We start from the raw sequence: 12,017 nt of genomic DNA, 5'->3' as shown, positions 1-12,017 counted from the left end.
TAGGTCACATAGGTCACATTCTGTATCATACAACTATGAAGGTTATATATTTAGAACCACCTGCTGATAGGAATCCAGCGATGTTAGTGTCATAGAACTGTCTAGTTTTTTGTGTTCTGACTTGTAAAACAGGATGAATAAAATAAGTAATGTAAACATATCAGTAATTACCAGGATGCTCTTTAAAATCACACAAAGATTGTTAACTGGCCTCAGGTTATTGAGAGATCTGATTCAGGATTTACCCTCGTAGCAAGGTTGTTTTATCATGTGGAGGTTTCATTCAGGTCTCTATTTTTTTTTTTAAAAACACTGTCTTTGGCAGGAGAAAGACCAGACTCAGAGGAACCAGAGCCAGGGACGTCCAAACCAGCAAGACGACACCAGTGCTCCCACTGTAGAAAGGGTTGTAACCGGTTATGGGACCTGAAACGAAACGGCATGAGAGAATACACACAAAAAACATGAGAGAATCCACACAGGGGAGAAGCCTTACCACTGCTCCCAGTGTGGAAAGGGTTTCAGAGAGGCGGCGAAGCTGAAACGGCATGAAGGAATACACACAGGGGAGAAGCCTTACCACTGCCCCCAGTGTGGAAAGTGTTTCAACCAGCCGGGGGAGCTGAAATGGCACGAGAGAATGCACACAGGGGAGAAGCCTTACCATTGCTCCCAGTGTGGAAAGTGTTTCAACCGGCCTGCGCATCTGAAACGGCATGAGAGAATACACACACGGGAGAAGCCTTACCACTGCCCCCAGTGTGGAAAGTGTTTTAAATTTATAGCACACCTGAAAAAACATGAGAGAATCCACACAGGGGAGAAGCCTTACCACTGCTCCCAGTGCGGAAAGAGTTTTAACGATTTAGGGAACCTGAAAAAACATGAGAGAATACACACAGGGGAGAAGCCTTACAACTGCTCCCAGTGTGGAAAGTGTTTTAACAAGTTAGGGAACCTGAAACAACATGAGAGAATTCACACAGGGGAGAAGCCTTACCACTGCTCCCAGTGTGGAAAGGGTTTCAGAGAGGCGGCGAAGCTGAAACGGCATGAAGGAATACACACAGGGGAGAAGCCTTACCACTGCTCCCAGTGTGGAAAGGGTTTCAACTGGCCTGCGGAACTGAAACGGCACGAGAGAATACACACGGGGGAGAAGCCTTACCATTGCTCCCAGTGTGGAAAGTGTTTTAACAATTTAGGGAACCTGAAACAACATGAGAGAATACACACAGGGGAGAAGCCTTACCACTGCTCCCAGTGTGGAAAGGGTTTCAACCGGCCTGCGGATCTGAAACGGCATGAGAGAATACACACGGGGGAGAAGCCTTACCATTGCTCCCAGTGTGGAAAGTGTTTTAACAAGTTAGGGAACCTGAAACAACATGAGAGAATACACACAGGGGAGAAGCCTTACCACTGCTCCCAATGTGGAAAGGGTTTCAACCAGCCGGGGGAGCTGAAATGGCATGAGAGAATGCACACAGGGGAGAAGCCTTACCATTGCTCCCAATGTGGAAAGTGTTTCAACCAGCTGGGGGAGCTGAAATGGCATGAGAGAATACACACAGGGGACTTGCTGTCTTATATTGTTGACTGATAATGATTACCTGTTTTTACCATATGAACTTGAATTGTACAAAGTATACTAAAACATATATTTGTATGTTTTTATTAAAAAACATGAATTTAATATGGAGTTTGAATATAGAGTAGGTCAGATTCCTTCTGTTTTAAATGGTCCTTTTTTAAACTCTGACACTGTGTGTGTGTTTATCTGTGTGTCATTCCTCCAGCACTGCAGATAATCAAGTGATATTTGGATGTGATGCATTTGTTCCGTTGTTTACATTTGCAATGTTGGCCCACTGATGATTTAATGAAATGAAAATGTTCACAGACTCTGTAATGCAAAATGTTAATTGCATTTTTAGGGCCTTCCTCTGACACCGCCTGGTATAAATGTCCTGGATGGCAGGAAGCTCGGCCCCAGTGATGTACTGTAGTGCCTTGTGGTCGGAGGTCGAGCAGTTGCCATACCAGGCAGTGATGCAACCAGTCAGGAGGCTCTCGATGGTGCAGTTATCAGGCCTACCCCTGTTGTCATCGGCAAAGTTAATAATGGTGTTGGAGTCGTGCCTGGCCGTGCAGTCATGAGTGAACAGGGAGTACAGGAGGGGACTGAGCATGCACCCCTGAGGGGCCCCCGTGTTGAGGATCAATGTGGCTGATGTGTAGTTACCTACCCTTACCACCTGGGGGCGGCCCGTCAGGAAGTCCAGGATCCAGTTGCAGAGGGAGGTGTTTAGTCCCAGGGTCCTTAGCTTAGTGATGAGCTTTGAGGGCACTATGGTGTTGAACTCTGAGCTGTAGTCAATGAATAGCATTCTCACAGGTGTTCCTTTTGTCCAGGTGGGAAAGGGCAGTGTTGAGTGCAATAGAGATGGCATCATCTGTGGATCTGTTGGGGCGGTATGCAAATTGGAGTGGGTCTAAGTGTTACTGGGATAATGGTGTTGATGTGAGCCATGACCAGCCTTTCAAAGCACTTCATGGCTACAGACGTGAGTGCTACGGGTCGGTAGTAATTTAGGTAGGTTACCTTAGTGTTCTTGGACACAGGGACTATGGTGGTCTGCTTGAAACATGTTGGTATTACAGACTCGGTCAGGGCATGCTCGGAGTACACATCCGGGTAATCCGTCTGGCCCTGCGGCCTTGGGAATGTTGACCCGGAACAGCTGATGCTCTCATGCATGCTTCAGTGTTACTTGCCTCGAAGCGAGCATACAAGTAATTTAGCTCATCTGGTAGGTGTCACGGGGCAGCTCGCGGCTGTGCTTCTCTTTATAGTGTGTGATAGTCTGCAAGCCCTGCAAATATCCAACGAACCTCGGAGCCGGTGTAGTACCATACGATCATAGTCCTGTTTTGACTCTTTGCCTGTTTGATGGTTCGTCGGAGGGCATAGCGGGATTTCTTATAAGCTTCCGGACTACTACCCTTTAGCTCAGTGGGGATGTTGCCTGTAATCCATAACTTCTGGTTGGGGTATGTACCGATTATGATTTTTCAACGCCGATACGGATTTATTGGAGGACCAAAAATAGCCAATACCGATTAATCGGCACATTTTTATATATATATTTGTAATAATGACATTTACAACAATACTGAATGAACAATTTTATTTGAACTTAATATAATACATAAATAAAATCTATTTAGTCTCAAATAAATAATGAAACATGTTCAATTTGGTAGAAATATTGCAAATACACAGTGTTGGAGAAGAAAGTAAAAGTACAGTATGTGCCATGTAAAAAAGCTAACGTCTAAGTTCCTTGCTCAGAACATGAGAACATATGAAAGCTGGTGGTTCCTTTTAACATGAGTCTTCAAATATTCCCAGGTAAGAAGTTTGAGGTTGTAGTTATTATAGGAATTATGACGCGTTGACTATGTCTCTCTATACCATTTGTATTTCATATACCTTTGACTATTGGATGTTCTTATAGGCACTTTAGTATTGCCAGCCTAATCTCGGGAGTTTTTTTGGCTTGAAGTCTTAAACAGCGCTGTGATTCAAGCATTGCGAAGAGCTGCTGGCAATTGCAGGAAAATGCTGTTTGAATGAATGCTTACGAGCCTGCTGCTCCCTACCACCGCTCAGTCAGACTGCTCTGTCAAATATCAAATCATAAACTTAACTATAATATAATAAACACACAGAAATACAAGCCTTAGGTCATTAATATGGTCAAATCCAGAAACTATAATTTCGAAAACAAAACATTTATTCTTTCAGTGAAATACAGAACCGTTCCATATTTTATAAAACGGGTGGCATCCATAAGTCTAAATATTGCTGTTACATTGCACAACCTTCAATGTTATGGCATAATTACAGTTGAAGTCAGAAGTTTACATACACCTTAGCCAAATACATTTTAACTCAGTTTTTCACAATTCCTGACATTTAATCCTTGTAAAAATGCCCTGTCTTAGGTCAGTTAGGATCACCACTTTATTTTAAGATTGTGAAATGTTAGAATAATAGTAGAGAGAATGATATATTTCAGCTTTAATTTCTTTCATCACATTCCCAGTGTGTCAGAAGTTTACATACACTCAATTAGTATTTGGTAGCATTGCCTTTAAAATTGTCTAACTTGGGTCAAACGTTTCGGGTATCCTTCCACAAGCTTCCCACAATAAGTTGGGTGAATTTTGGCCCATTCCTCCTGACAGAGCTGGTGTAACTGAGTCAGATTTGTAGGCTTCCTTGCTCACACACGCTTTTTCAGTTCTGGCCACACATATTCTATAGGATTGAGGTCAGGACTTTGTGATGGCCACTCCAATACCTTGACTTTGTTGTCCTTAAGCCATTTTGACACAACTTTGGAAGTATGCTTGGGGTCATTGTCCATTTGGAAGACCCATTTGCGACCAAGCATTAACTTCCTGACTGATGTCTTGAGATGTTGTTTCAATATATCCACAATTTTCCTGCCTCATGATGCCATCTATTTTGTGAAGTGCACCAGTCCCTCCTGCTGCAAAGCACCCCCACAACATAATGCTGCCACCCCCGTACTTCACGGTTGGGATGGTGTTCTTCGGCTTGCAAGCTTCCCCCTTTTTCCTCCAAACAGAACGATGGTCATTATGGCCAAACAGTTATATTTTTGTTTCATCAGACCAGAGGACATTTCTCCAAAAAGTATGATCTTTGTCCCCATGTGCAGTTGCAACCTGTAGTCTGGCTTTTTATGGCGGTTTTGGAGCAGGGGCTTCTTCCTTGCTGAGCGACCTTTCAGGTTATGTCGATATAGGACTCGTTTTACTGTGGATATAGATAATTTTGTACCTGTTTCCTCCAGCATCTTCACAAGGTCCTTTGTTGTTGTTCTGGGATTGATTTGCACTTTTCGCACCAAAGTACGTTCATCTCTAGGAGACAGAACTTGTCTCCTTCCGTAGCTGTATTTATTTATTTTTTATTTTACCAGGTATGTTGACTGAGAACACATTCTCATTTACAGCAACAACCTGGGGAATAGTTACAGGGGAGAAGAGGGGGATGAATGAGCCAATATGACGGCTGCGTGGTCCCATGGTGTTTATACTTGCGTACTATTGTTTGTACAGATGAACGTGGTACCTTCAGGCGTTTGGAAATTGCTCCCAAGGATGAACCAGACTTGTGGAGGTCTACAAATTTTTTTCGGAGGTCTTGGCTGATTTCTTTTGATTTTCTCATGATGTCAAGCAAAGAGGCACTGCGTTTGAAGGATAGGCCTTGAAATACATCCACAGGTACACCTCCAATTGACTAAAATTATGTCAATTAGCCTATCAGAAGCTTCTAAAGCCATGACATCATTTTCTGGAATTTTCCAAGCTGTTTAAAGGCACAGTCAACTTAGTGTATGTACATTTCTGACCCACTGGAATTGTGATACAGTGAAATAATCTGTCTATAAACAATTGTTGGAAAAATTACTTGTGTCATGCACAAAGTAGATGTCCTAACCGACTTGCCAAAACTATAGTTTGTGAACAAGAAATTTGTGGAGTGGTTGAAAAACGAGTTTTAATGACTCCAACTTAATGTAAACTTCCGACTTCAACTCTGTCAAATTCTGGCAAATTAGTTCACAGTTCACAACGAGCCCGGCGGCCCTAACTGTTCCATATACCCTGACTCTGCTTGCACTGAACACAAGAGAAGTGACACAATTTCCCTAGTTAATATTGCCTGCTAACATGAATTTCTTAACTAAATATGCAGGTTTAAAAAAATAAACTTCTGTGCATTGATTTTAAGAAAGGCGTTGATGTTTATAGTTGGATACATTTGTGCAAAGATTGTGCTTTTTTCAGCAATGCACTTTTTTTAATCATCACCTATTTGGCGAAGTTGAAGTAGGCTGTGATTCGATGATAAATTAACAGGCGCCACATTGATTATATGCAACGCAGGACAAGCTAGTTAACCTAGTAATATCATTAACCATGTGTAGTTAACTAATGATTATGTGTAGATTGATTGTTTTTATAAGATAAGTTTAATGCTAGCTAGCAACTTACCTTGGCTCTGTGCAGACACAAGGTCCTTTTGACGCTGCACTCGTGTAACGAAGTCAGCCTGCCACGCAGTTTCCTCGTGGATTGCAATGTAATCGGCCATAGTCAGCGTCTACTGATTGTTATGAAAACTTGAAATCGGCCCTAATTAATCGGCCATGCTGATTAATCGGTCGACCTCTAGTATGTACGTACGGTCACTGTGGGGACGACGTCATCAATGCATTTATTGATGAAGCCAGGGACTGATGTGGTGTACTTCTCAAAGCCATCGGAAGAATCCCGGAACATATTCCAGTCTGTGCGAAATAGTCCTGTAGCTTCTGCTTCATCTGACCACTTCCTTAGTGACCGAGTCACTGGTGCTTCCTGCTTTAGTTTTTGCTTTTAAGCAGGAATCAGGATAGAATTATGGTCAAATTTGCCACATGGAGGGCGAGGGAGAGCTTTGTATCAAATCAAAACAAATGTTATTTGTCACATACACATGGTTAGCAGATGTTAATGCGAGTGTAGCGAAATGCTTGTGCTTCTAGTTCCGACAATGCAGTAATAACCAACGAGTAATCTAACAATTCCACAACTACTACCTTATACACACAAGTGTAAAGGGATAAAGAATATGTACATAAAGATATATGAATGAGTGATGGTACAGAATGGCATAGGCAAGATGTAGTAGATGGTATAGAGTACAGTATATACATATGAGATGAGTAATGTAGGGTATATAAACATAAAGTGGCATAGTTTAAAGTGGCTAGTGATACATGTATTACATAAAGATGGCAAGATGCAGTAGATGAAATAGAGTACAGTATAACATATTCATATGAGATGAGTAATGTAGGGTATATAAACATTATATTAAGTGGCATTGTTTAAAGTTTCTTGTGATACATTTTTACATACATTTCCATCAATTCCCATTATTAAAGTGGCTGGAGTTGAGTCAGTATGTTGGCAGCAGCCACTAAATGTTAGTGGTGGCTGTTTAACAGTCTGATGGCCGTGAGATAGAAGCTGTTTTTCAGTCTCTCGGTCCCTGCTTTGATGCACCTGTACTGACCTCGCCTTCTGGATGATAGCGGGGTGAACAGGCAGTGGCTCGGGTGGTTGTTGTCCTCTATGATCTTTATGGCCTTCCTGTGACATCGGGTGGTGTAGGTGTCCTGGAGGGCAGGTAGTTTGCCCCCAGTGATGCGTTGTGCAGACCTCACTACCCTCTGGAGAGCCTTACGGTTGTGGGCGGAGCAGTTGCCGTACCAGGCGGCATCTGTAGAAGTTTGTGAGTGCTTTTGGTGACAAGCCGAATTTCCTCAGCCTCCTGAGGTTGAAGCGGCGCTGCTGCGCCTTCTTCACAACGCTGTCTGTGTGGGTGGACCAATTCAGTTTGTCCGTGAAGTGTACGCCGAGGAACTTAAAACTTACTACCCTCTCCACTACTGTCCCATCGATGTGCTGTTTCCTGAAGTCCACAATCATCTCCTTTGTTTTGTTGACGTTGAGTGAGAGGTTGTTTTCCTGACACCACACTCCGAGGGCCCCCACCCCCTCCCTGTAGGCCGTCTCGTCGTTGTTGGTAATCATGCCTACCACTGTAGTGTCGTCCGCAAACTTGCGTCTATGTGTGGAGTAAAGGTGGTCTAGAGCTTTCCTCTGGTTACACATTTTACGCGCTGGTAGAAATTAGGTAAAACAGATTTGAGTTTCCCTGCATTAAAGTCTCCAGCCACTAGGTGCGCCACCTCTGGATGAGTGTGTTCCTGTTTAAAGTCCCCGGCCACTAGGAGCACCACCTCTGGATCAGTGTGTTCCTGTTTGCTTATGGCCATATTTTTATTGAATCTTTATTTAACCTCTTGAGAATATAGGGGGTGCTGTTTCGACTTAGTGAAAATTGGTCTCCAAATTAAACTGCCTAGTACTCAATTCCTGCTCGTACAATATGCATATTATTACTAATATTGGATAGAAAACACCCTCTAGTTTCTAAAACCGTTTGAATTATGTCTGTGGGTGGAACAGAACTCCTTCTACAGCAAGAATCCTGACATGACTTGCGAAGGTCTGAGAATTATGCTCTGATCTGGGTTCAGTTTAAAAGTCTGTGTATATCCTATGGCTGGAAATGAACTGCACCCGCCTTCCCCTGGATGTCAGTAACCAATGAGAAGTGGAATGGGCTCTCTACGTAGCTGTCCGAGTTTATAAAGCCAGAAGGAACGAGAGTACCTTTCTTTCTCTCGTTCGTCATGGCGCAAGACAAGACCACAGGATGAAATTTTGGAACGCTCAGTTATCGACCTTAGATGTATCCGTCTGTAATTTAATTAAATATAGGTGTTAGAAACATCATAACGATGTTATTTGAAACCGATTTATATCAGTTTATGCGAGTATATTGCTATTTTTCTGAATTTCCTTAGTATTTCGTTTGAGGATTTGGACATGTGTGTGCGACATAGCTACTGTTAGCAGCTAATTCCAAAGGTGAAGAGGACGTTTTACAACAAAGAAACTATTATTTTGAAGAAAGGACACATTGCCCAAGATACTGATGGAAGCTCGTCCAAAAGTAGGAACTATTTATGATGTTATTCCGTATTTATGTGGAAAAATGTAATAGTGTTTGCTCGCCATTTTTGCAGGCACTGGTCTGGCTGCAACGCACACTATATGTCTAGTAACGTCAATTTTAAAAATCTAACACAGCGATTGCATTAAGAACTAATTTATCTTCAATTGTTGTCCAACTTATATTTTTTAGTCAAGTTTATGAATAGTATTTTTATTAGAATAGGCGCTTCTCCAAGATGGCGCCGGCCAGAATGCATGCAATGTTTTTACAGATTACATTGTATAACCACGATTTATGCTGCTAAATATGCACATTTTCTAACAAAAGCTATATGCATTGTGTAATATGATGTTACAGGACTGTCATCTGATGAAGTATATCAAGGTTAGTAAAATTATATATCTTTTGTTGGGTTGTTACGATCGCTAACATTTACTGCTGGTAAATGCGGCTGTGATTCTGGCTATTGTGGTACGCTCATATAATGCTATATTGTGTTTTCGCTGTAAAACACTTAGTAAATCTGAAATATTGTCTGGATTCACAAGATCTGTGTCTTTCAATTGCTGTAGGCTGTGTATTTTTCAGAAATGTTTTATGATGAGTAATTATGTATTTGACGTCGGTCTCTGTAATTATTCCGGCTGCTTCCAACGCTATTTCAGATTGCAGCTGCAATGGTAAACTGTGATTTTATACCTGAAAAATGCACATAAAAAAAAAAAAAACTATCCTATACCATAAATATGTTATCAGACTGTCATCTTATGAAGTTGTTTCTTAGTTAGTGGTTATATATATCTTTATTTAGTCGAATTAGTGATAGCTACTGATGGAGTAAAAAAATGGTGGAGTAAAAAAAGTGGTGTCTTTTGCTAACGTGGTTAGCTAATAGATTTACATATTGTGTCTTCCCTGTAAAACATTTTAAAAATCAGAAATGATGGCTGGATTCACAAGATCTGTATCTTTCATCTGGTGTCTTGGACTTGTGATTTAATGATATTTAGATGCTACTATTTACTTGTGACGCTATGCTAGGCTATGCTAGTCAGCTTTTTTACTGTGGGGGGGGATCCCGGATCCGGGTTTGGTAGTAAGTAGAGGTTTATTTAACTGGGCACGTCAGTTAAGAACAAGTTCTATTTTACAATGACGGCCTACATCAGATGACGCTTGGCTAATTCTGAGTCGCCCTATGGGACTCCCAACAATAGCTGGTTGTGATATGATGACTCGGTGAAACAGTTTTTAATGTCCCGTCGGTAGGATATATACGTAATCGTACTTCGTCTTTTATCGATTGATTGTACGTTGGCTAATAGCACCGATGGTAAAGGTAGATTACCCTCTTGGCGACGGATCCTTACAAGGCACCCGGACCTTTGTCCCTGATACCTCCGTTTCTTTCTCATGCGAATGACGAGGATGAGGGCCTTGTCCGGCTTCTGAAGTAAATCCTTCATTGAAGAAAAAGTATTTCTCCAGTATGGGGTGAGTAATCGCTGTCCTGATATCTAGAAGCTATTTTCGGTCATACGACACAGTGGCAGAAACATTATGTACAAAATAAGTTACAAATAACGCGAAGAAGCATACACAATACCACAATTGGTTACGGGATCGTAAAACGTCAGCCATCTCCTTCAGCGCCATTCTTCATATGATCTATTACATCATAAAACACTACTCAACCCATATGATCTATTACATCATAAAACACTCTTCAACCCATATGATCTATTACATCATAAAACACTACTCAACCCATAGGATCTATTACATCATAAAACACTCTTCAACCCATATGATCTATTACATCATAAAACACTTTTCAACCCATATGATCTATTACATCATAAAACACTACTCAACCCATATGATCTATTACATCATAAAACACTCTTCAACCCATATGATCTATTACGTCATAAAACACTACTCAACCCATATGATCTATTACATCATAAAACACTACTCAACCCATAGGATCTATTACATCATAAAACACTCTTCAACCCATATGATCTATTACATCATAAAACACTTTTCAACCCATATGATCTATTACATCATAAAACACTACTCAACCCATATGATCTATTACATCATAAAACACTACTCAACCCATATGATCTATTACGTCATAAAACACTACTCAACCCATATGATCTATTACATCATAAAACACTACTCAACCCATATGATCTATTAATTGTAAGTCTCTCTGGATAAGAGCGTCTGCTAAATGACTTAAATGTAAATGTAAATCTATTACGTCATAAGTCTAATAAAACGTATACAAATATGATGTCACAGTGAATTCATGACATGTGGATGAACAAGCCTCTTCATACTGTATAATATGGCTATATATAGACTGAACAAAACATAAACGCAACAATTTCAACGATTTACAGTACATATACGTCAGTCAATGTCAATACATTCATTAGGCCCTGATCTGCGGACTTCACATGACTGGGCATAGGCCCACCCACTGGGGAGCCAGGCCCAGCCAATCAGAATTTGTTTTCCCCCTCAAAATGGCTTTATTACAGAGAGACGTTCTACTCGGTTCCATCAGCTGTCCAGGTGGCTGGTCTCAGTCTCCCGCAGGGGAAGAAGCCGGATGTGGAGGTCCTGGGCGGGCGTGGTTACACGTGGTCTGCATTTGTGAAGCCGGTTGGACGTACTGCCAAATTCTCTAAAACGACGTTGGAGGCGGCTTATGGTAGAGGAATTTACAGTACCAGTCAAAAGTTTGGACACGCCTACTCATTCCAGGGTTTTTCTTTATTTTTACTATGTTCTAAATTGTAGAATAATAGTGAAGACATCAACTATGAAATAACACATATGGAATCATGTAGTAAACAAAAAAGTGTTCAACAAATAAATATAATTTATATTTGAGATTCTTCAAATTAGCCACCCTTTGCGTCGATGACAGCTTTGCACACTCTTGGAATTCTCTCAACCAGCTTGATGAGGTAGGCACGTAGAATGCATTTTAATTAACAGGTGTGCCTTCTTAAAAGTAAATTTGTGGAATTTATTTTCTTCTTAATGCATTTGTGCCAATCAGTTGTGTTGTGACAAGGTAGGGGTGGTATACAGAAGATGCCCTATTTGGTAAAAGACCAAGTCCATATTATGACAATAACAGCTCAATTAAGCAAAGAGAAAAGACAGTCCATCATTACTTGAAGGTCAGTCAATCCAGAAAAGTTCAAGAACTTTTTTAATGTTTCTTCAAGTACAGTCGCAAAAGAGCTATGATGAAACTGGCTCTCATGAGGACCACCACAGGAAAGGAAGACCCATAGTTACCTCTGCT

At 41.2% G+C, this 12,017-nt stretch overlaps 2 protein-coding genes across 4 annotated transcripts in view; one reads left to right on the top strand and one right to left on the bottom strand.

Annotated features, from left to right (window-relative positions):
- Window positions 1-12,017, bottom strand: part of LOC139546522 (zinc finger protein ZFP2-like) — a 415,728-nt gene that overhangs the window by 254,189 nt on the left and 149,522 nt on the right. The window lies entirely within an intron of this gene.
- Window positions 537-1,925, top strand: LOC139547268 (zinc finger protein 678-like). The gene has a single exon (XM_071356330.1). It carries the CDS (start codon window positions 641-643, stop codon window positions 1,601-1,603), a length of 963 nt encoding a protein of 320 aa, XP_071212431.1. The 5' UTR covers window positions 537-640; the 3' UTR covers window positions 1,604-1,925.

This window comes from Salvelinus alpinus, chromosome 2 (genome assembly GCF_045679555.1).
Source record: "Salvelinus alpinus chromosome 2, SLU_Salpinus.1, whole genome shotgun sequence".
NCBI classification, from domain to species: Eukaryota; Metazoa; Chordata; class Actinopteri; order Salmoniformes; family Salmonidae; genus Salvelinus; species Salvelinus alpinus.
Note: the sequence above shows the minus strand (reverse complement) of the source record. Positions and strands in the feature narration are given on the sequence as shown.